This window comes from Psammomys obesus, unplaced genomic scaffold, assembly GCF_907164565.1.
Source record: "Psammomys obesus unplaced genomic scaffold, mPsaObe1.curated_primary_1811, whole genome shotgun sequence".
Taxonomy (NCBI): Eukaryota; Metazoa; Chordata; class Mammalia; order Rodentia; family Muridae; genus Psammomys; species Psammomys obesus.
The window spans coordinates 2,853,236-2,879,518 of NW_026594216.1; the positions used below are offsets into that span (position 1 = coordinate 2,853,236).

Consider the following 26,283-nt stretch of genomic DNA (forward strand, 5'->3'; position numbering starts at 1 on the left):
CTTTCTTTCTTTCTTTCTTTCTTTCTTTCTTTCTTTCTTTCTTTCTTCTTTCTTTCTTTCTTTTCTTTTCTTTTCTTTTCTCTGTGTAACCTTAGTTTTCCTGGACTCACTTGGTAGACCAGGCTGGCCTCGATCTCACAGTGATCTGCCTGCCTCTGCCTTCCTGAGCACTGGGATTACAGGCGTGCACCACCAGGCCGGGCTACTTTTCTGTCTTTTCATCCCCAGTGGTGACGGTGTGTAGTTTGTGTGGTTCAGTGTGCATTGTGCAGTATGCGGCATATGGTGTGTGCCATGTGCAGTGTGTGTGCTGTGCAGTGTGCCGTGTGTGCAGCGTGGCATACGCCGTGCTGAGTGTGTGCTGTGCAGTGTGTGCTGTGACATGTGCGGCGTGCAGTGGGTGGTGGATATTGTGTGTGTGCTGTGCAGTGTGCCGTGTGTATTGTGTGCTGTGCAGTCTAAGGTGTGTGCAGTGTTAGTTCATGCTGTGCAGTGTGATCCAGTTTTCAGCTTATAACGTTTATTTTCAGGCTCAGTAAATACTAAGATGAGTTATCTAATCTATTAAAGGCCTCTTTATTTCATACTTTATGCTAGACATTGATGGCGAAAAATGTGAATACTATTTGGCCAGTGCAGTAGATCCTGTTGGGAATATACAAAATACTCATATAATTGTTTTTGAAAGATTTATTTGAAACATGTATAAGTGTTTTTGCCCATGTTTATGTAAGTGAACCATGCTTGTGTCTGGTGCCTGTGGTGTCCTGAGAGTGCTAGGTCCTTTGGAACTAGAGTTATAGGTGGTTGAAAGCTGCTGTGTGGGTGCTGGAAATTGAGCCCAGGTCCCCCGGAAGAGCAACAAGTGTTCTTAACTGCTGAGCTCTCTCTCCAGCCGTATGTTAATTTTTTCATGTTAAAAAGCCTTAGTCTTACTGAGTGATATTTGAACATCCACCTTACTTCAAAAGGATAGCTCTCAAACCATTAATCTGGGGATATACTAGAATTTCATGTTTATCACATTTAGTGGACAGATTTTTGTCCCTGATGGCAGAAGTTACCTATCTTAAGTCTTTATGTATCTTTAAGTCCTTGAGGTAGGTACGTGAAGTAAATATTTCCTGATAAGGTTCATATTTATTTGAAATGATGTAATGGCTGTTGACTTCAGTACTACATGCATTAAAAATATGAACCACTTAATGTGTGTAGGCTTGCACTAATGACTAAAAACTAGGTAATGAACGCTTGTGGAATCCATAGTTATTATGAGTGAAATTGCAAATGTTAGCATGGCATTGTGGCTTTACATATGATTATTACAATGAGTTTCTTCTTGTAGAAAATTATTCAGGCTGCAGACTCCAATGCTGATTCAGGACTGAATTTTGAAGAATTTGTGCGGTACCTTCAAGACCACGAGAAGAAAATGAGACTGGCGTTCAAGAGTCTGGACAAGAATGAAGACGGTGTGTGCGTGTTTTATCCACAGTTAGCTTGAATTGAATAAGTGCTGGCACTAATGAGTACTTTTTCTAGCCTGTAATTTACTCCTACTCTCAGACCCCAGTTATTATCTAGCAATAATTTTTAAATGACTGACAATTCTATAATAGATGTCTTTGGGTTTCTATTGCTGTGATAAAACACCCTAACGAAAATCGGCTTGGGAGCAAAGAGCTTATTTCTTATTACACTTCCAGGTAACAGTCCATTACTAAGGAAATCTGGGCAGGAACTCAAGCAGGGAAGGAACTTGGAGGCAGGAACTGAGGCAGATGCCATGGAAGAGCACTGCTTACTGGCTTGTTCTTCTGGCTTGTTCAGTTTGCTTTCTTATATACCCAAGGACTTCCTGCCCGTGGATGCTGCTTCCTTCCACATCAATAATTAACCAAGAAAATGTCCCGTAGGCTTGTCTATAGGCCCATTGGATGGGGGCATTTTCTCAACTGAGGTTTTCTCTTAGATGACTCTAGCTTGTGTCAAATTGACAGTAAACTAGCTAGCAATAGGTCTTACAATTACCCCAAATCATACACACGTGCATGCATGTGTGCAAGCGTGCAAGCACACACACACACACACACACACACACACACACACACACACACACACGGTTTGTTTGTTTTGAGACTTAGGTTTGCCCTAATGACTAAAAGCTGTGTAATGAACACTAACGGAAACCACAATTATTAATGAAATATGCCAGTGTTAACATGGCATAGTGGCTTTATGTATGATTGTTGCAATGAGTTTCTTTTCTTTTATTGGAAAGTCTTGAGGTTGCAGATCTCACCGTGTAGTCCTCGCTGTCCTGGAACTTTCTATGTAGACCAGGCTGGTCTCGAACTCTTGGGAAGCTCACTGGCTCTGCTTCCTGAGTGCTGAGGAAAAGGTGTACACTATCATGTCTGGAACATTCATATACATGTATAAAATGAATGCTTTGCCTGCATTGTCTGTGCATCACATGTGTGACAAGTACACAGAAGCCAGAAGAGGCCACTGAATTCCCGAGGACTGCATTTATATGCAGTTCTGAGCCACCGTGAGGGTGCAGGGATTCTGGGTCCTTTGGAAGAGCAGCCAGAGCTCCTAACCCCCGAGTCATCTCTCTAGCCTAATGGTTCTCAACCTTCCTGCTGCAGCTCTTCAATACAGTTCCTCATGTTGTGGTGACCCCCAACCATAAAATTGTCTTCATTACTACTTTATAACTGTAATTTTGCTATTGTTATGAATCCCAGTGTAAATGTCCATGTTTTTCAGTGGTCTTAGGTGATCCCTGTGAAAGGGTCATTAACCCTATCCCAAAGGGGTTGTGACACCAGGTTGAGAACCACTGTTCTAAAATGTAATTTATTTATTTAAATGTAATTTATTCTTTTAAAATGTAATTTATTCACATTTTGAGATAGAGTCTCTCTGTGTAGCCCTAGCTGCCCTTGAACTCACTATGTAGTCCATGCTGGCTCAAGCTCACAGAGATTCATCTGCCTCTGCCTCCTGAATGCTGGGATTAAAGGTCTGTGTCACCCAATTTGATATCTTATATTTTAATAAAATCAGTTTTGCAGGGGGTCATATTCTCCGAACTTAAAGCTTTGTGTATTGGGTAGTCCTCTGTGTTTTTTTTTTTTGTTTTTTTTTTTTTGTAATAAATAAATGGATAATTTGGCAAGGAAGTTTAAAGAAATGATATTTGTGGCTGGCAAATGGCTTAGTGGGAGAAACTGCTTACCCTGCAAGCCAAGCACTCTGAGATGATCTGTGGAACTCACATAAAGAACAAGGAGAGAGCCACTCGTGAAAGTTGTTCTCTGACCTTCACAAGTGTGCTGTGGCACGTGTCCCCCAATGCGTGTGCGTGCACACACATAATGACAATATTGATGATATTGAAATATATATTGTTATTGAAATATATATTTGGTATTAAAAATGTATTTGTTTCAGGAAATTTAGGTAATTCAGACAAACTTTGAAAAGCAAATAAAAATTGTTTAGAATCCTGCAAGATACGTCCATTGACGTAATAGTTTCATGAATGTTATGGGACTGATTAACTACTTCTGACTGGATTTTAGTCCTGCTTCAAAGGAGAGAGTCATGTCTGGTACTGTGAACTTGTTTAAGAGCTGCTGGCTAAGAGATCATAGGGTCTCAAGGGAACCCACTATGCTTTCCTAAGTCAAAGCGTGGTCACCCTGCTTTTGAAATACACGTTTATGTTAACACCGCTCCCAGCCCGTGTCAGAGAAGCTGCTTACTGCAGTGGGCGTAGTGAATAGAGACTCATAACTGGCTGAATTGCCAAGAATAAGCGGTGGTGGAATGCTTAGCTGTAAATGATCCTCTATATTACCCGCTCCAAGACTCAAGGGGACATGGTGGAAGAGATAAGCAGAAAGAACAGATAGGCTGGAGGGTGGTGAGATGTGCTGAATGACATTGGTGTTATACTCATGAACTCACGATCACTGTGATCACTGTGCTCATCTGCACAAGAGCTGCATGTGATTAGGTCTGCCAAGCTTCCATCATGAGCCACCTCTCCTTTAGAGACTATGAGCAGTTAATGGTGATGGGGGAAGGGGAGGAAGAGGTGCCACTGTTTTCATCGATGTACTTCCTGATAAGCTCCAGAAAATAACCTACTCACAGAAAACCCTATTTAAGCTCAGCAGGCCACACAGAAAAGAAGACGTGGAGAGAGTGGAGGAAGTTTTGGGAAGAAAAATGGTTTCATTGGGAGATGGGGAATTAGAGAGGGCATAATGAGTTGCTGAAATTATTAAAATTGATCATGTGTACGTATGAAAGTGTTAAAAAAAGAGCTAACAAAAGTGATTGAAGGGAAAAAGGTTTATTGTGGCTCCTGGTTCAAGGGAGCCGTCCATCCAGGTGGGGAAGGCACACGGCAAGAGCTGGAGCAGTGGCTGGCTGAGAGGAGTGAGTTCTAGTGCTCTAGTGCTTTCTCTAGTTTCATTGTTTAGAACCCCAGCCAGGGCATGCCCACTGGGCAAGCTTTCTCTTCTCAGTTAATGCAGGTGGGATTACCCCCAAGTGTGCCTCAAGGGCATCTCCCACGTGATTCCAGAACCACCCCATCTGCTTTTTTGAGATCAATTTTTATATTTTGATCAATTTCATAATTCTGTATAGACTTTGTTTTTTTCTTGGTTTCTCTTTCTTTAGATGAAATTGCAGTTACATGTATAGTTTTGTGTCCTGGGTTTCTTAATGTTATGTTGTGTTTTCATTTCTTTTGCAAACATAATTTTTAGTGGTTGGGAAATATTCCAATTGTATGACTGTCCTGGAGGGAATGAAGATACTCTAAAGAGACACTTATGACCCCACTCCCTTTGGCTATTGGACTGTGGAAATAATGGCTCCCAGGACATTGGAATAACCTCAGGAGTGTTACATTGGGGGCTGGGGGAAGACTGGCTTGTTGATTCCAGACAGAAGGGGCGATTTTCTGGAAAGAGATCTCACACAGTTCTAACAATCTGTCATACTGCTGTAAAGGAGAGGCTGGAGCTGGGACAATGGTGATGGGTGCCCTTGACCAGGACTACTCCATTCTGCACACCTCTGCCTGTCTGTTTAAACCTGCACCGTGTGTAAAGGTTGCCTTGGTGGTGGTGTGTCACTAGACCTTGTTTTTCCTAGTATGGCCATGACAGCCCTTTTCTGGTTTTCACCATTGTATCGTTTTTGTTCTCTTAATTCTAATTTATTTTACTTTTTTGATTTGTGTACATATGTGTGCATGCACACACATACACATGTGATTGTGTGTGTATGTTTGTATGTGTGTGCACACATGCTTGCATGCATGGTCATGTACATGTGAGTGCATGTGCCCATGAAGGCCAGATGCTTCAGATGGCCTGAGGCTAGAGTTTTAGGCATTATGAATAGCCTGACATAGCTCCTGGGGACCAAATTTGGGTCCTCTGCAAGAGCTTTACACACTCTTAAGTATTATGCCATCTCTCCAACCTCATTTTGCTTTTAATTGGCTTTTTGAGAACAGGTAGCCCAGTGTGGCTTATTAGCCTGGCTGTGACCCTAATAGCTCTGGCAACAGTATGTGAATCATCTAATCATTCTTGTATTGTTAGACATTTAGGATAGTTCTGATCTTTTGAAAACAGTAGTGCATTCATTGTCAATGCAGGTTTGCAGACCTGATTATATTCTGGTTATAGATCTGGCCATTTGCTGGCCTAAGCTAGACATACTGTATTGCTGTTGTGGAATTTTACTCTATTCTTGACTGTCACCACCATGATTGTGTGTGAAGCTGAAGATCCATATGTAATTAATGAAGTTAAAATGCCTTTAGGAAAACACAGTGTTTCTGTTACCCCTGTTGTGATGATTAATCTTGGTTACCAACTTGAGTCAATTTGTAGTCTACTAAGAGACACACCTCTGGGCGAGTCTGTGAAGGTACTTTTTGGAAGGATTAACTGAGGGTGGGGTGGGATATGGGTGTGTGGTGCATGAGGGGGTTGGTGTATGGGTAGAGGGATGGGGGGATGCTCCTCTGGAGTGGGAGTGACTTTTCAGCAATGTCTCTATAAAGGGGTCTGAGGTAAAAGAAATTTTATTTTTGCCTGCCTACTTTTGCTCCTTACGTGTGAATTCATCTAATCTTGTTATTGCTTCGGCTACTACCATCCTTTCCTGATGTTGGAACTCAACTTCTTTGGACTTTGTAATGATTTGAATGAGAATGGCCCCTACAAGGTTTATATGTGTAAATTCTTGGTGCCCAGTTGGTTTAAGTATTTGGGAAGGATTAGGAGGTGTGGCCTGGTTGGAGAAGGTATGTTACTGGTTATGGGCTTTACATTTTAAAAGACTTGCCTCATTCCTAGTGAGCTCTCTGCTTACTTGTGGATCAGTTGTGAGCTCTCAGCTATTCTTGCCACCATGCTTTGCTCCACTATCATGGACTCTAACCTCTGAAGTCATAAGCCTTATTAAGACCTTCTTGTGTAAGTTGCCATTCTCAAAGTGTTTGATCACAGCAACAGAAAAGACATACTACGAAACTGAACTGAAGATCAGTGGCTCCAGAAATCCCTTAGGCCTTTAGCTCTAAAATGGGGCTGATGAGTTATCCAGCCATGTAGGCTGAGCATCTGTCAAGTTTCAGCCTCTCCAGCATACAGCCATTGTTGGACTCCCCAGCCCATACTGTGTAAACCAATGTAATGAATCCCTTTGTAATACGTGCTCATCCCATCAGTTTTGTTCCTTTAGAGAACCTTGACTAATACATCTGTTAATAAACCTTGGTAGTGGAATGTAAACTTGGACAACCACTCTGGAAATCAATCTGGCGCTTTCTCAGACAACTAGGAATAGCACTTCCTCAAGATCCAGCTATACCACTCCTAGGCATACATGCAAAAGAGGCTCAAGTACACAATAAGGACATTTGCTCAACCATGTTTGTGGCAGCTTTATTTGTAATAGCCAGAAGCTGGAAACAACCCAGATGCCCCTCAACTGAAGAATGGATACAGAAATTGTGGTAACACAATGGAGTATTACTCTGCAATGAAAAATAAGGAAATCATGAAATTTGCAGGTAAATGGTGGGACCTGGAAAGGATCATCCTGAGTGAGCTGTCCCAGAAGCAGAAAGACACATACGGTATATACTCACTCATATAGACATATAATATAGGATAAACCTACTACAATATGTACACCTGAAAAAACTAGTCTAGAGGGAGGTCTCTGGCTAAAATGCTCAATCCCCATTCAGAAAGGCAAAGAGGATGGACATTAGAAGAAGAAGAAAACAGGAAACAAGTTAGGAGCCTCCCACAGAGGGCCTCTGAAAGGCTCTGCCCTGCAGACTATCAAAGCAGATGCTGAGACTTATGGCCAAACTTTGGGCAGAATGCAGGGAATCTTATGAAAGAAGTGGGAAATAGTAAGATCTGGAGAGGACAGGAGGTCCACAAGGAGAGCAACAGAACCAAAAAATTTGAACACAGGAGTCTTTCCTGAGACTCATAGTCCAACCAAGTACCATGCATGGAGATAACCTAGAACCCCTGCATAGATGTAGCCCATGGCAGTTCACTGTCCAAGTGGGTTCCATAGTAATGGGAACAGGGACTGCTTCTGACATGAACTGATTGGTCTGCTCTTTGATCACCTCTCCCTGAGTGGGGAGCAGCATTAACAGGCCACAGAGGAAGACAATGTAACCACTCTTGATGAGACCTAACAGACTAAGATCAGAAGGAAGAAAAAGAAACCCCCCCTTACCAGTGGACTTGGGGAAGGGCATGCATGGAGAAGGGGGAGGAAGGGAGGGTTTGAGAGGAGAGGAGGGAGAGAACTAGAGGGGGGATGCAAAGTAAATAAAGTGTAATTAAAAAATAAAAATAAAATATTTTAAAAGAATAAAAAAAAAAAACTTTGGTAGTAGAAAATGCTCCTGAGGCAAATAAGTTTCACACCAAGAAGAAATTCTCAAGTTGACATATTAGTATCATACTATAGGCCTTGGCAGGTCAAGCAGGAATATTATAGATCAGTCTCGGCCTTCAGAGATACCATTCTAGAAGCATCACTATTTGCCTTCTACTAGCTTCATCACTTTGAGTACCCCAGTTGTAGCAGTAGGTACAATTATCTTCAGGGATCCTGCCCACCACCCAGCGTGCAGCGCTCAGGTCCTAGCAAACCCTTAGAGGTGCTGCCTTGATTGAGTTTTCCGAGCTGTGTTGCTATCTTAGTCGTTGTTACCACATGTATCCTGGTAATCCCTTTTGTGTAGAGTTTGGCCAGGGTAGTCGAAGGTGAGAAAGAGAATACTGCACTTGTTATGGGCTGAGTTGTGTCCTTTACAATGCTTCATTTTTGACTCTCATTCATCCTTCTGTTGTATTTTGCTTGTAACCCTTCAGCTAACATGCATTTAGCACAATGTAATATACTTTATAGAAGAAGCACATGCTAACTGCTTATACGACCAGAGTTCCTAATGTAAAATATTTTAAAATGTTACTATGTTCATATAAATTTGCCAGGTTTTTGGGGAGTTTATCAGTCTTTGAACTACATTAATTATAGAGATTGTGCTGGGTAATATGGCAACTTGACACAAGCTAAAGTCATCTGAGAGGAGGGAATCTCAGTTGAGAAAATGCCTCTAGAAGATTGGGCTAGAGGCAAGCCTCCATGGCATTTCCTTGATTAGTGCTTGAAGAGCAAGGGCCCAGTCCATTGTGGGTGGTGCCATGTCTATAGACTGCTGGTCCTGGGTTATGTAAGAAGGAAGCTGGATAAAAAATTAACTAAAAAAAATCTGTAGCCCTCCTGTATATGAAAAACAAAAGGACTGAGAAAGAAACTAGGGAATCTACACCATTCACAGTAGCCACTAATAACATAAAGTACTGTGGTGTGACTCTAACCAAGCAAGTGAAAGACCTGTTTAAAAAAAAAAAAAACAACAAAAACCAAAAAACAAAAAACTTCGGGGAAAAAAAAAAAACTTCAAGTCTCTGAAGAAAGAAATTGAAGAAGATATCAGAAGATGAAAAGATCTCCCATGCTTATGGCTGGGCAGGATTAACATAGTAAAAATGGCCATCTTACCAAAAGCAATCTACAGATTCAATGCAATTCCCATCAAATTACCAACACAATTCTTTACAGACCTGGAAAGAAAAATTCTCAGCTTCATATGGAATAACAAGAAACCCAGAATTGCTAAAACAATCCTCTACAATAAAAGATCTGGAGGTATCGCCATCTTTGATCTCAAGCTGTACTACAGAACAATAGCAATAAAAATTGCATGGTATTGGCATAGAAACAGAATGGTGGATCAGTGGAATCGAATAGAAGACCCAGAAATAAACCCACGTATCTATGGATACTTGATTTTTAACAAAGAAGCCAAAACAATACAATGGAAAAAAGCCCCAACTTCTTCAAAATGGTGCTGGTCTAACTGGATGTCTACATGTAGAAAAATGCAAAGAGATCCCTATATATCACCCTGCACAAAACTAAAGTCCAAGTGGATCAAAGACCTCAACATAAAACCAGACACACTAAATCTGTTAGAAGAAAAAGTGGGGAAGAGCCTTGAACTCATTGGCACAGGAGACAACTTCCTGAGCAGAACACCAATAGCACAGGCTCTAAGATCAACAATCAATAAATGGGACCTCATGAAACTGAAAAGCTGCTGCAAAGGACAGTGTTATCAGAACAAAACGACAGCCTACACTGTGAAAAGACCTTCACCAACCCTATATCTTACAGAGGGCTAATATCCAGAATATATAAAGAACTCAAGAAGTTAAACAGCAACAAATCAAGTCATCCAATTAAAAAATGGGTTACAGAGCTAAACAGAGAATTCTCTATAGAGGAATATCAAATGGCAGAGAAACACTTAAAGAAAAGTTTGGTGTCCTTAGTCATCAGGGATATGCAAATCAAAACAACCCTGAGATTTCACTGTTTTCACCTATCAGAACGGCTAATATGCAAAAGTCAAGTGACAATACATGTTGGAGAGGATGTGTAGAAAGGGAAATCCTCCTCCATTGCTGGTGGGAATGTAAACTTGTACAATCACTTTGGAAATCAATCTGGTGCTTTCTCAGAAATATAGGAATAGTGCTACCTCAAGATCCAGCTATACCACTCCTAGGCATATATCCAAAAGAAGCTCAAATATACAACAAGGACATCTGCTCAACCATGTTTGTGGCAGCTTTATTTGTGATAGCCACAATCTGGAAACAACCCAGATGCCCCTCAACTGAAGAATGGATACAGAAATTGTATCCATTTACACAATGGAATACTACTCAGCAATTAAAAACAAGGAAATCATGAAATTTGCAGGCAAATGGTGGGAACTAGAAAAGATCATCCTGAGTGAGGTATCCTAGAAGCAGAAAGACACACATGGGATAGCCTCACTTATAAGTGGATATTGGAAATATAATATAGGATAATCTTACTAAAATCTGTACACCTAAAGAAGCTAAGCACGAAGGACGACCCTGGGTAAGATGCTCAATCCTCATTCGGAAAGGCAAACAGGATGGACATCATCAGAAGGAGGGAGAAAACAGGGAACAGGAAAGGAGCCTACCACAGAGGGCCTCTGAAAGACTACACAGCATCGTATTAAAGCAGATGCTGAGACTCATAGCCAAACTTTGAGCAGAGTGCAGGGAATCCTATGAAAGAAGGGGGAGATAGAAAGAAAGACCTGGAGGGGTCAGGAGCGCCACAAGAAGTGCAACAGAACCAAAAAATCTGGGCCCAGTTTTTGTTTTCTTTCTTTCTTTCTTTTTTTTTCTGAGACTGATACTCCAACCAAGGACCATTCAGGGAGATAACCTAGAACCCTTGCTCGGATGTACCCCATGGCAGCTCAGTGTCCAAGTGGATTCCCTAATGAGAAGAACAGGGGCTGTCTCTTATGTGAACTCAGTGGCTGCCTCTATGATCACCTCCCCCTGAGGGAGAGAGCCTTGCCAGGCCACAGTGGAAGACAATGCAGCCAATCCTGATGAGACCTGATAGGCTAGGGTCAGGTGGAAGGGGAGGGAGACCTCCCCTATCAGTGGACTGGGGGAGGGGCATAGGGGGAGAAGAGGGAGGAAGGGTAGGATTGGGAAGGGATGAGGGAGGGGCTGCAGCTGGGATACAAAAGGAATAAATTGTAATTAATAAAAAATTAAATTAATTAAAAAAGCAGGTTGAACAAGAGAAGCAAGCTAGTAAGCAGCATGCCTTGCATCAGCTCCTGGCTCCAGGCTCTGCCCCACTTGAGTTTCTGACCCCACTGCTTTTATTGAGGAACTGAAAAGTAGAACTGAGTGAAATAAACCCTTTCCTTCCCACATTGCTTTTGATCTTGATGTTTCATCACAGTAGTAGTAACTCTAGTGAAGACAGTGATTTACATAGCAGATTGACAATTTTACAAATATTGAATTTAACTGATGAGTATTTGTTAAGGAAGGAGTAGAGTGTATCATCTGAAGAAACTTTGGTTTGTAGGCCAGTAAACTCCATTGTCTGGAACTTGGAACACTTGAGTCTTGTAAAGAAAATTTGAGACATTGTATGAAAAAGTGTCTTGGTTGATGGATTAGTTAATAACCTCACATGTATATAGTTTCTCATACATAATTTCTAGAAGTGGTTTACATAAGTGAAAAGTATGACTAAATTTATGGTTAGCATTTTGATGTATTTTGAATCAGGAGAAACTAAAGTTGATATAAAGGATGATATATACATTCAGGAATTATCAGGGCCACTGAGATGGCTCAGTGGGTAAGGTGCTGGCTCTGCAAGCGTGCCGACCTGAGTGTGCTCCCTGATCCTACAGTGAAAGAATAGACTGATTCTTTTTTTTAAATTTTTTATTAATTACACTTTATTTATTTTGTATCCCCCCATAGGCCCCTCCCTCCTCCCCTCCCGATCCCACCCTCCCTCCCCTTTCTGCATGCATGCCACTCCCCAAGTCCACTGATAGGGGAGGTTTTCCTCTCCTTTCTGATCTTAGTCTATCAGTTCTCAGCAAAAGTGGCTGCATTGTCCTCTACCGTGGCCTGGTAAGGCTGCTCCCCCCTTAGGGGGAGGTTATCAACGAGCAGGCCAATCAGATTATGTCAGAGGCAGTCCCTCTTTCCATTACTAGGTAACCCACTTGGACACTGAGCTGTCATGGGCTACATCTGTGCAGGGGTTCTAGGTTATCTCCATGAATAGTCCTTGGTTGGAGTATGAGTCTCTGGGAAGTTCCCTGTGTTCAAATTATCTTGTTCTGTTGCTCTGCTTGTGGAGTTCCCGTCCCCTCCAGCTCTTACTATTTCCCACTTCTTACATAAAATTCTATTCACTCTGCCCAACAGTTGTCCATCAGGCTCAGCATCTGCTTTGACAGTCTATACTGCAGAGGCTTTCAGAGGCCCTCTGTGGCAGGTTCCAAGGTTGTTTCCTGTTTTCTTCTGGCTTTCAGAGGCCCTCTGTAGCAGGTTCCGAGGTTGTTTCCTATTTTCTTTTTCTTCTGATGTCTATCCTCTTTGCCTTTCAGGATGGGGAGTGAACATTTTAGTTAGGGTCCTCTCTTTTGCTTAGTTTGTTTAGATGTACAGATTTTAGTGGGTTTATTCTATGTTGTATGTTTATATGAGTGAGTATATACCATGCCTGTCTTTTTGCTAATAGACTGATTCTTGAACTTGTCTTTTGACTTCCACATCCACACTCTGGCACTTGGACATGCCTGTGAACTGCAACAACGCCCCTCCTGGCACCATAACCTAAGGGAGCAGTAGTGACTCACATACCTTAGGGGTAACCCACAGCTCTCTTATTGGACTTAAGGCCTGCTCAGCAGGAGGAAATCACGGCTGGTCCTGGAAACCTAGCCAACCACTCAGGACTACTGAAGTCATGGATTTTGGAGGAAAACTTACAACTGTAACTTTGCTAACCAGAGTAACACCTAGGTACATTCTAAATATTGTCCTTATACCCGCAGATAAGTGTAGTCTTCACTCCTCATCAAGGAAATTTCTCTTTGCAGCAGATGGAGACATTCACAGAAGATCACATGCTGAGCTCTGGAGCCAAGTCCCAACTGATAACACCTACAACACAACTCCTGCACCTAAGGTTCAGGGATCATTATTGAAGAGGGCAGAAAGTTACACCTATGAAGTCTCACCAATACGTCTGCTTAAACAAGACCTGAACAAGGACAGCATCCTCAGACATACTAATGTGGAGAGAGGAAAGCTTAAGAAGCATCAGCTTGAGGCAAAGAGCAATAGGCATCTAAAGAATGATGGAAGCTAGATAGTCTACCCTAGGGAGGAACACACCAGTTGCTTATCCATTAACAAATGGTTAGCCTTAAAACATATACATACAAGTAACATTACATGGACTTACAGGTTGTATTTACATATTTAAGAACACATACATATATAAATAAATATGAAAGACCCCAGCCTCACCCTAAGTTAAACATAGCTAACGCCATTTTGTGGGACACCACTGTTTTGTAAAACTCTGAAGGCTAAATGGAAAACTGGAAAATTACTAAAAAACCCAGCTGTGTCATCCACTTGGGATATCTGCAGTCAGGCTGCCCCAGTCGAGCTAAAAACAGTTTGTGTTAATCACCCTCATGGATATCTGTGAGATTGTTCCAGTTGAGATAAGAGTCCTAAGGAAAACAACAGGTGGTGGGCCACGTCAAGGGGTCATCATGACCATTTTGACCACCCAGTTCCTGGAATCTTGGTGTCCCTGCCAAACTTTGACGCAAACCGTGGTCTCATGTAAATGTACCAATCAGCCCCCTGTAACCATGCTTCTCGCTTCTGTACCTGCGCTTCTGCTCTAAAACCCTATAAAAAGCCCAGCTTTGCACCCAGAGGGCGTGCAAGTCCTCCGAGTGACTCTGCTGCCCCGGGTACCCGTGTATCAAAATAAAAGCCTCTTGCTGTTTGCATCCAAATGGCCTCGTTGTTCCTTGGGAGGGGGTCTCTCAGACGAAAGATACCCTCCGGGGGTCTTTCAAATATACACGAGCATATCACAACAATGAAAAATTGGCCATGTATTTGAGAGAGAGAATAGGGAAGTACATGGGTGGGGTTAGAGGGAAGAAAAGGAAGGGGGAAATGATGTAATTATATTAAAATGTAAAAGAAATAGAAAAAGAGGGGGCTGGATAGATGCCTCAGCGGTTAAGAGCACTGGCTGCTCTTGCGGAGGACCCAGGTTCCATTTCCAGCACTCACATGGCAGCTCACAACTGTCTGTAACTCCAGTTCCAGGGGATCTGACACCCTCACATAGGCATGAAGGCAGGCAAAACATGCATGTAAAATGGTAGCAAATTATTTAAAAATGAAAAAAAGAAAAAATATAATAAAAGTAAAAATAATCTTTATTTTTAATTTGGAAAATTTTATGTATTATATTTTTATTTTGGAGTTTGAGGAGAATAGGAATTTTTAATTTTCTGTCACAACATCTAGCAATGTAAAAGTGAACCGCATAGAAGGCGCGCTCGCGCGCACACACACACACATATGTATGTATGTATGTATGTATATGATACAGATACCTTGGTGAAAACGCACAGCTCTCTTATTGGACTTAAGGCCTGCTCAACAGGAGGGAAAATTTTAATTGTATATGTGTACACACACATTATTAGAGTTAGTTATCACAGTACCTGTTTGTTGAAAGAGCTTGGTTCTATGAGGGGGTTGACTCTTTTACAGAGTCCTTTATAGGCGAGTCCTGTTTTCTTGTGCCCCTGAATCAGGTTTCAGCAGTAACGTTTTCAATTCTTTTCAAATAGGTAAAACAGTCAAATGTGTTACAATCTGTAGTCATTGGGGCTAGATGCTGTTTGAAATTTAGAATTTGGAGTTTATAGAAATGCAGTGTGCTTGTGATTTGTGATATTCTGCATGATATCTGGGCCATGAGCTATTATATTCATAAATAATTTTGTCCCGAAACATGAATGTTCAGATTTAATTAGATAAATAACTGAGTAAACCTGTTCTTGTCTCAGTTTAAAGAGACTTTTCTAGAAAATGTAAACTTGGTGCCAACATTTTGGAGTTTTTAGGCTTTGAGTTATGAATTTGGGAGTAAAGACTCACCAGACACAGACTTTAACTCAAATACGGTCGTATTCTAAGCATATTTTTGTCATTTTTTTCAGATTCTTAACTTAGTGTTTCTGACTTTTTAAAGGAGTAATAGATGCTTCAGAAGTAGTTGCTGCCCTGCGAACACTGGGACTCCACATTTCTCGCTCTCAGGCAAGGGACATCCTGAAAAGGTCAGCCTGCGCTCCCGCTTCTTAATAGTTTTGTGTTTTATAGTCTGTGTAAGAAACTAATTCTGCACATGTGGCACTTCAGGCACCATCTCTCATTTTGTAGAGAGATTTTTAAAAATTCAGATGGGTTTACATTTATGAGATGATTGAACATATTTCTTTAATCTTTAGGTGTGGTATATTATCAATTTTCTTTTTATTAATTTATCTGCATTCATCTGGTGGTAAACATACTAAATTTTTCTCTCATGGGGTCCTGGAAGATAGGAGAGTTGGTAAAGTGCTTGCTGTGAAGCATGAGGACTTGAGTGTGATGCCCAGCAACCACTTAAAGTCTAGGGATGATGGCATGCTCTGGGAATATAGAGACAGTCATTCCTGGAGGCCATTAGCCAGCTAGCCTGATGAGCAAACCCTATGTCCTGGTGAGTGTGTGTGTGTGTGTGTGTGTGTGTGTGTGCGCGCGCGCGCATGCGAATGTGTGTGTGTGAACTTGACATAAGCCAAGGTTACTTGGAAGATGATCCTCAACTGAGAAAATAACTTCCTCAGATTGTTTTTAGGCAAGGCTCTGGGGCATTTTCTTGATTAATGTTTGATGGGGGAGGGCTCACCTTCCTGAGGGGTGCCACCCCTGGGCAGGTAGGCCTGGGTTGTATAAGAAACCAGTCCTTAAGCCATGGGGAGCAAGCCAGTAAGCAGTGTTTTTCCATAGCCTCTGTTTCAGTTCCTGCCTCCAAGTTCCTGTCCTGAGTTCCTGCCTATATGATGGACTATGAGCTGTAAGATGGAATGAACCCATTCCTCCCTAAGTTGCTTTTGGTCATGGCCTCATAATAGCAATAGAAACCAAAGATACTCCAGATATCACTGAGGGACCCTGAAAAAAAGAAGGCCAATGAAATGACCCCTGAGGAATGACATCAAAGATTGGTATCTGGCCTTCATATCCACATAAATTCGAATGCACGTGTGTGTGTATGCATACACACACACACACACACACAAACACACACATACACACACACACACACACACACACCTTGTGATGTAGCCAACTTGCTAAAACTTTGTTCATAATTTTTGCAATTGTTTTCATGAGAGAGATTGCCCAGATCAGCCTTTCTGTGCTGTCTCCTAATTTTGCCTTTCTATGTTATACATTGACCTCCTGGAATGAGTTGGGGAATAGTATCTTTATGTATGTTCTTTGTAAAACATAAAATAGAATTGGATTTTTATGTTAGTTAAGTTTTCTGTTGCTTGGATACGATACCTTGACAAAAGCAACTTAAAGGAGAAAGGTCTTATTGGACTTACAGTTCCAGGGCATAGTCCTTTACTGTGTTGGACGTGAAGTGGCTGGTCACGTTACACCCACAGTTAAGAGCAGAGAGCCATGAGCTAATGCATGCATGCCGTGCTCAGCGCCCTTTTTCTGGGATCCCTTGCCCAGGAATGGTGCCACTCACAGTAGGTGGGTCTTCCTACATCAATTAGCATAATCAAGATGATGCTTCACAGACAGTCTCAGAGGCTAACCTTAACCTAGACAGTCCCTCACAGGTGTGCCTGGAGGCTTGTCTCTTAGGTGTTCAGGTGAGAATACTAGTCATTATAGCTGTTTGTTTCCTTTTTTTTTTTTTTCCTGCACTCTGTGGCTCTGAGTCCCTTTTGTTATTAATAATACATCGTTGTCATTGTTATCATCATCATCAGTTTACAGGAGCATGTACACCAGGGCACACAGAACAACTTGTAGGAGTTGGTTTCTTCTGCCAGGTGGGTCCTGGGGACCAAACTCAGTTCTTAGGCAAGAACCTTTTACCTGCTGAGCCATCTCACTAGCATTGTCCTTCAGACTGGTGGCTCCTCAGACCTACATCAGAACCAATCAGGCTGATTTGCTGCAAACTGCAGAGTTTCTAATATTTTATTGACATGGAACATTGCATTAAAAAACAAGCATTCCAGGCAATTTCCCCATAACTAGAGTTTTATTACATTTTTTACTCACACACTTAACATTTTATTTATTCTTTGAGAATTTCACAACTGTATTTTGATCTTACTTATTCTTTGCTCCTTCCCCAGCTCTCCCCAGACCCACTTCCACTTTCCTAGCGCACACAACTGCATATACTTGCCGTTTTTTGTCTTCCTTCTTCTTTTTTCTTCATTTAAACAACTCCTTGACTCCTAGTCTGTGCTGGTGGAACACGATTGACCCACCAGGAACTGTAGTTTCCTATTTCTTAGGTTTAAAAGAACTTACATAAAACTAGCTGAGCCTTCTGGTTCCTATGTGGGAGGATTCTCATTAAATTTCATTAACAGTTATAGAACCATTCATACTTTATAGTTCTTAAGTCCGTTTTTTAAAAAGCTGTGTTTTTAAAGCCCTCTTATGTCTGTGTGTGTGCGCGGCACGAGTATGTCCTGTGAAAACAATCTACAGTCTCAGTCCAATACTTATCAAAATTCTAACACTGTTTTCCATAGAAAGAAAAACATCTTTGAAATTTATATAGAAGCACGAAAGACCCAGTGTAGCCGAGGCAATACTGATCTAAAATAACAGTGCTGGAGGAAACACTACCTGATTTCACATTATACTACAGAGCCATAGTTACGGTTCAAACTGGGCAGGGGCCAAGCAGTGGAGGTTTAGAAAACGGGTCTAGTAGAAACATTCAGACCAGATGTAACTGAAAACATTGCAGACACAAACCCCTGGCTGAGAGTTCAAACTGCAGTTCAGTCTGCTTGGTTTTGTAGGATATAACACTAGCCCCTCTGTGGCATGTTACAGTGACCTCGAACAGTCACAGCCTCTCCTGATCAGTGCCCCACTATCTTCTAGTTCTAACTGTCCCCCCTCAAAAAACAACCAGTGAATGATTTCACCTCTTAAACATTGTTTATACTTAATGAAAACACGCATTTACTAAATAGTTGATAAAAGCATTTCTCTGGATTGAACAAGAAAGGAGGCGAGGACCACTGACAGACATGATGGTCTTCTGTCTCTTCTCCTTCAGAGGCTGGACTCTGCTTTTTGGGCCCAACATTTTCTGCAAGCAGATCTGTAGTCTGCTGGCCAGCCACCTGAGCCTGTTTGCCCTTTGCTCCCTTCTCTTCGGTTTGCACTATTTTGTCTAATGATTTGTCTTCCAGTGGTGCCTCACAGCCCTCCAACACCACTCCGCAAACTTGGGGTCTGCCTTGTCACAGGCAAGTTAGGCGGCTAGCCTTGCCAAGTGGAGGTGGTGCCTCGTGCTCCACTTTCACCGCCTGTCTGCGCTGTGCTGACTTTCCTCTTGGCCAGCATGGTGGCGTAAGGTGGGGGCACGTGGGATACCGAGCCTGTCACAGAGCTGTGCTGCAAGCTGCCACTGCACTGACTGCTGGGACCTGCCTCGGAGGTGGCAGTGGGTTCATCAGTCTTATCACCTGTTTGCTTTCTTCCAAATTGATAACAATGTTCCTTTTTTTTTTTTTTTTTTTAAACAGTGAGGTTTATGTGTGCCTTTTGAAGAGAACAAAGCCACTGAAAATTTCCCAATTTTATTTAAAAATTTTTACTATTTTAGTTTGTGTGTGCATATATGTGTGTATGAATGCATGTATATATGCACGTGGGTGGGAGGCACATATGTGGTTCGTGGGGGGGGTCAAAAGAAAATCTTTTGTATTTATGAAGTTGTCACATGAGTTCCTTTGCTTCCTATTTTTATTTTCAGTTAAATTTGTTTAAATAGTATGTGTGTTCTTTATGTTTATCGTTGTTATTACAAATTGCTAAATTACATAATTAGTTCATCAACTTTCAGATATCTCACTTTCCACTAAGCAGACAGGCCTTTAGTGCTTCTTTTGCTTTGCCTTTCTTTGTTTGTCTGTTTGAGAGAAGGTCTGTGTAGCCAGGCTGTCCTGGAACTCACTCACTTTGTGCTCATAATGCCCTTGAATTCACTGCTCTGTCTCAGCCTCCAGATTTCTGGAAATGCCAGTGTGAGCCACCATGTCCAGGTGCCATAGTCGTTTTATGGTCAGGCCGATGGAATCATTTGTAGCTTACTATTTGGGTGCTTATACACAGAATTCACCTGTGAGTTCCTGCTTGCCAGGAGGTCTGAGTTGCACATCTCTTTTGTTCTATCCATTCCTTCTCTACTTAGACTCCACATGCAACCATTTGGAAACTGCTCTCAGCTAGCAGCCAGCATGGAGGGGAACTTGGCTTACGTCTGAGCATGCTTCTGGCCCAGTGCCTGCAGACACTCATTTTTGTCAGTTCATGAATGCTCACAGTGAATTCGCTGGTGCTGCGAATTGTGCTAGGCTGCTTGTCAGGAGAATAAATTTTGTTTGGCAAAATTACCATTTTAGAAAAGTTGTATTAAAATTCCCCCATCTTACTTTACTGTTTACCTAGACACAAAGAGACAATTTTTAAGGTGAAATTTTTATTATTGTGCATGTGCAGGGGCACACGTGCTGAGTGTGGAAGGTGGAAGCCAACGTGGAGAAGGCAAGTCGCCCGTTCCTCTGTGGGTCATGGGTTTTGGGAACTGAACTCAGGTCATGAGACTTGTGCAGCACTGAGCCATTTTCTCGGGGGACATGTGAAAATTGAATTAACACTGAGCTGTGCAAAGTGAAAATGGAGTATTAGGTATTAAAAAATGGAATATATGTACAGAAATGACTGAAGTTGATTTGGAAGTTGTAAACATGAAAAAGAGGGTTGAAGGTAAACATGATACTAGAGGACCCAGAAGAGACACGGTTATTCTTCAGTCAGCTATTGACTTAGTCAGTCAACAGCTCGGTGCTAGAGATGTGCAGATGATCTTAAAATACTCTCACCTCAGGAAATAATAGGAAATGTGAGAATTACATTAAAAACAATTACATTGAAAAGCAACATGTGATTGATTTTAGTGGAGGGGCAGTCTATGAGACATCTGATGAGCGTGTGCCTGTGTGTGTGTGTGCGCGCGCGCGCGCGTGCATGTGTATGTCCTTGTGTACTCGTGCATGTAGAGGTGAGAGGACAAGCTCAGATGTTGTGCCACTGCCTCCATCCACCTGTTTGTTTTCTTCTGTTGAGATGGGGTCTCCCAGTGTATGCTAGGCTGGCTGGCCAGTGAGCCAGGGGGACCTTCCAGCTTCCATCTCCTCAGCAAAAGTAGCTTGTTTCTACATGGGTTCTGGGGACTGAACTCAGATCCTTGTGATTCCAAGACAAGCATTTTACATGCTGGGCTGTCTCCCTAGCCCCTGATCCTCAGCGATCTTATAAAATGTCAGCATTGTTAAAAATAAGAAAAGTCTGAAAACTGCCATAGTTGGGAGGAATTTAGGGAGATATATATTATAACTGAATAGAATGTTACATCTCAGTGTGATGCTGAAGTGGAAAAAGAACATTAGTTTAAAATTGTAACAAATAAAGTTGTAAATTGAAACAAATAAACCACAGTCATGTTAGATATAACCAACAGGAAAACATAGATGTAGGGCTGTATCAGAGTTGTCTCTACCATCCTCTCAATTTCTCTTGAAGTCTGACTTTTCTCTAAAGGATACTGTATTCTTTAAAAGGAAAAAATGAAAACACAGTGCTGTTGATGAAGTCCAGAGGAATGGCTTCAACAAGAAACACTCCAGAAGCGTTTCAGAATTGTGAATAATGGTGACGTTACAAGTGTTATTAAACACCATTTAATATTTTATTTCAGCATGGATAGCGATGGGTCAATGACGATAGACTGGGATGAATGGAGAGACTACTTTTTCCTCCACCCTGCAAAAAATATCAAGGAAATTATTTGTTTTTGGAAGCATTCTACTGTAAGGTTATTCTGCATTTTACTGTTTTTATTTTTCTTTAAGTGTTGTAGTTATAAATATCACACAATCCCTATTATGGTTTTAGCCTCAGTGGCTAAGGATGCATTATTTCCTTTTAACAATAGTCTACTAATTTAGGAAGGAGTATTAGTATGTTATGTAACAACATAGAAATCACAATTTGTTTGTTAAAACCTACAATTTATAATAGGTGCCTATTAAACAGGATAGACACTGGAAGCAATGGCAGAGAGGGAACAGGACAAGAGCCTACCGTAGATCTCTGAAAATCTCCACCCAACAGGGTATTGAAACAGATGCAGAGACTCACAAACAAACTTTGGGCAGAGGGCAAACTTTGGGCAGGGTCTTATGGAAGAAGGGGGAGATAAAAGGATCTGGAAGGGATGGGATCTCTACAGGGAGACCAACAAAGCCAAAAAAATCTGGGCCCAGGGAGCCCTGCAGAGACTAATGTACCAACCAAGGACTATGCTTGGGGACGACCTAGATCCCCTGCTCAGATGTAGCCCATAGGCAGCTCAGTCTCCATATGGGTGCCTGAGTAAGGGGAGCAGAGGTTGTCTCTGACATGCACTCAGTTGCCTCTCTTTGATCACTTCCCCCTGGCAGTGTGGCTTTGCTAGGCCACAGAGGAAGAGGATCCAGGCAGTCATGACGAAACTTGATAAGCTATGAGCTGATGGCCAAGGTGGAGAACTCCCCCCTGCCCCCACCTCCACCTTTCAGTAGGCTAGGGGATGGGGATGGGGTGGGGACAGGTAGGGAGAGACTGGGAGAAGATGAGGATTGGGATATAAAGTGAATAAATTGTAAAAAAAATAAAAAATAAAAGTATATAAACAAAACTTTCTGACTTCTAAAGAAAAAAAAAACAATAGTTGCCCATTGAAAGGACCCACTCTGTGTTAAAAATCATGTTGTTATGCATAGTTGCATTGTCTTAGAAAAATGAGAAAATGTATTTTCTTCTCTATTTACACGGATATCTTGAGTGGGTCTTTTGGCTTCTGAAATATAAAATTACATATTAAGATTTCAGAATTGGGGGAGGGACAAGATCGCAGCACCGGGAGAACGCTGCGTCTGAGGAGCAGGACAACATTTTCCATACAGCGACCAAGAGACTGAACTCTGGGCCCTAAAACGACAGCGATCGATCGTGTTTCCCAGGTGAGAGGAAACCCCCATGGCGTGGGAATCAGTCGGGTCCACTCTCAGGTCCCCCAGCCAGAACCTGGAAGAGATCTCGGCACTAGGTCACCAGACCAGAGCCACACGCCTGCGTGTCCTGATCACCTTCCCAGGCTGATTAGTGAGCACAAAAAACATCAAAGACTGGGAGTCCCAGTTGCAAGAAAACCCCACAGGGAAGGAAGGAAATGGTATTGACTTGGGTCACCCAGTCTTTCCCTGGAAAAAGTCTCGCAGACCGGCGGGTACGAGCCACCATCACTGAACTGGGCTCCTGCCCTGAGCACAGACAGTTGCTGCTGTGCGCCAGCTCTCCAGCACAGACAGAGCTGTGCACCCCAGGGCAACCGAGACTGGGAGTTCCCTGTCACGAGAAAACCCCACAGGGAACTAAGCAAAGGGGACGGACTTAGGCCACCCAGTATATCCCTGCAATAGGTCCCGCAGGCCAGCCCAACCCAGGGACGTGCTGTGCACCAGATAGTCTGCTGTTACCAGGAGAGCGGTACCCACGCGCCACAGATTATCGCTTGGGTACTGGGGCACAGAGCCCCAACCTCAGACCTACAAAAGCCCGGAATCCCCGAGATCAACCCTCAGGTACTGCTCCAAGGGGCAACCAGTTATCTCTAACAAAACTGACCAAACCACGGGACACACAAGTTACAGAAGCAGATCACTAAATTTACAGCAAGAAACCCAGAAGCAGGGCAGTTGTCCTCAGGACTTCTCTGGGTGAGAGGAGAGCCCTCTCAACTAACAAGGACCACAGTTACACTCAGGTATCTATGCCTGAGGTGAGCAGCGGCAACTCCTGAAAAACACCAGCCATCCAGTGACTATACCTAAAAAGCTGAGAAGGCTTCCTTCAGGAAAAACCATCTTTCTTCCAAGGGGATTCTCTCCACCACAGGATTCCAGGAACCACCAGAAACTAACGCCAAACACCTAAGATAGCCCAATGGGTAGAGCCCAGCGTAAAAGCTCAACCAACAAAACACAGAGCAATATGGCATCTCCAGAACCCAGTTATCCAGGGGCAAGTAGCCCTGGACACTCCAGCATAATTGAAATCCAAGAAGATGACCTAACATCTATGCTCATGAAGAGGATAACAGAGGAAACAAGTAAAATATGTAAAGACCTAGAGGAAGATAAACTCAAACAGATTATGGCCATCCGTGAAGAAATACAGGAAGTTGCAGCCAAACAATTTGTGGCCTTTAGAGAGGAAATGCTTAAATCACTGAATGAAATAAAAGAAACAGAGGATTATTCAAACAAACAGCTGAAGGAATTGATGGAAAAACATGAAAATACAGTCAGACAGATGAAGGAAATCAACAAAACGGCTCAAGATCTGAAGATAGAATTGGAAAAATTAAAGAAAACACAAATGGAGGAAATTGTGGAGAGAAAGAACTTAGGGAAGAAAACAGGAAATACAGAGGTTAGCATAACCAATAGACTACAAGAGATGGAAGAAAGAATCTCAGGTGTGGAAGATACAATGGAAGAAATAGATGTATCTGTCAGAGAAAGTGTTAAATCTAAAAAATTTCTGACACAAACCGTCCAAGAAATTCAAGACAACATAAAAAGACAAAACCTAAGAATAATAGGAATAGAGGAAAAAGAAGATTCCCTGCTCCAAGGCCCAGAAAATATTTTTAACAAAATCATTGAAGAAAATTTCCCCAACGTAAAGGAGAGGCCAATAAGAATACAAGAGGCCTACAGAACACCCAATAAATTAGACCAGAAAAGAAAATCCTCCTGCCACATAACAATCAAAACTAAGTATACAGAACAAAGAAAAAATACTAAAAGCTGCAAGGGAAAAAGCCCAAGTAACATATAACGGCAAACCCATTAGAATCACACCTGACTTTTCAACAGAGACTATGAAAGCCAGAAGGGCCTGGACGGATATCATGCAGACCCTAAGAGAACACAGATGTCAGCCCAGGCTACTATACCCTGCAAAACTCTCAGTCCTCATGGATGGAGAAAACAAGATATTCAATGACAAAAACAAATTTCAACAATACCTACACACAAATCCAGCATTATAGAAGACACTAGAAGGGAAAATACAACCCAAGAAAACTAGCTACTTTCAAGGAAACACAGGAAATAATTAACCTTACTACAGTAAAACAAAAAGCAACCAAGAACACAACCTTATGACCACAGCCAACATCAAAATCAAAGGATCTAACAGCCACTAGTCATTAATCTCTCTCAACATCAATGGACTCAATTCTTCAATAAAAAGACACAGACTAACAGAGTGGATCCATAAACAAAACCCAGCAATCTGTTGCATACAAGAAACACACCTAAGGCACAACAATAGATATTACCTGAGGGTAAAGGGTTGGAAGACGGCTTTCCAAGCAAATGGACCCAAGAAGCAAGCAGGAGTAGCCATTCTAATATCTGATAAAATAGATTTTCAACTAAAATTAATAAAAAGAGATGGGGGAGGACACTTTATACTCATCAAGGGAAAATTCCACCAGGAAGACATCACAATCCTGAACATCTATGCCCCAAATACAAGGGCACCCACATTTGTAAAAGAAACATTGATAAAATTTAAACCACATATACATCCCCACACATTAATAGTGGGAGACTTCAACACCCACTCTCAACAAAGGACAAGTCAGCAAAATAGAAATTAAACAAAGAAACAATGTCTCTAACAGAGGTCATGAATCAAATAGACCTAACAGACATTTACAGAACCTTACACCCAAACACAAAAGAATTTACCGTCTTCTCAGCACCTCATGGAACCTTCTCCAAAATAGACCATATAGTGGGTCACAAAGCGAGCCTCAACAGATACAAGAAGATTGAAATAATCCCTTGTATCCTGTCTGATCACCATGGAATAAAGGTAAATCTCAACAACAACAGAAATAGCAAAAAGCCTACACACATGGAAACTGAACAACTTGCTACTAAATGACAGCTGGGTCAGGGAAGAAATAAAGAAAGAAATTAAAGTCTTTCTAGAACTCAATGAAAATGAAGACACAACATACCCAAACTTGTGGGACACAATGAAAGCAGTGCTAAGAGGAAAGTTCATAGCACTAACTGCCTTCAAGAGGAAATTTGAGACAGCTCATTTAAGCAACTTAATGGCTCCCTTAAAAGCCCTAGAAAAAGAAGCAGACACACCAAAAAAAGGAGTAGATGGCTGGAAATAATCAAACTCAAGGCTGAAATCAATCAATTAGAAACAAATAAAACAATTCAAAGAATCAATGAAACCAAGAGCTGGTTCTTTGAGAAAATCAACAAGATAGATAAACCCTTAGCCAAGCTAACTAAAAGGCTTAGAGACACCATCCAAATCAACAAAATCAGAAATGAAAGGGGGGACATAACTACAGCCACTGAGGAAATCCAAACAATCATTAGGACTTATTTCAAAAGTCTATATGCCACAGAATTTGAAAATCTAAATGAAATGGACAATTTTCTTGATCGATTCGACTTACTAAAGCTGAATCAGGACCAGGTAAATTAATTAAATAGTCCTATATCCCCCAAGGAAATAGAAGCAGTCATCGAAAGTCTCCCATCCAAAAAAGCCCAGGATCAGATGGTTTCAGCGCAGAATTCTACCAGACCTTCAAAGAAGAGCTAACTTCAGTTCTCTTCAAACTATTCCACAAAATAGAAACAGAAGGAACATTACCAAACTCATTCTATGAAGCCACAGTCACCTTGGTACCTAAACCACACAAAGACCCAATAAAGAAAGAGAATTTCAGGCC

General features: G+C 41.8%; 1 protein-coding gene across 1 annotated transcript in view; it reads left to right on the forward strand.

Annotated features, from left to right (window-relative positions):
* Positions 1–26,283, forward strand: part of LOC129684915 (calcium-binding mitochondrial carrier protein SCaMC-1-like) — a 48,224-nt gene that overhangs the window by 4,708 nt on the left and 17,233 nt on the right. The window contains exons 2-4 of the mRNA XM_055618175.1: positions 1,346–1,472; positions 15,325–15,412; positions 21,160–21,271. Of these exons, the coding sequence (XP_055474150.1) occupies positions 1,346–1,472; positions 15,325–15,412; positions 21,160–21,271 (327 nt within the window). The remainder of the gene's footprint in view (positions 1–1,345; positions 1,473–15,324; positions 15,413–21,159; positions 21,272–26,283) is intronic.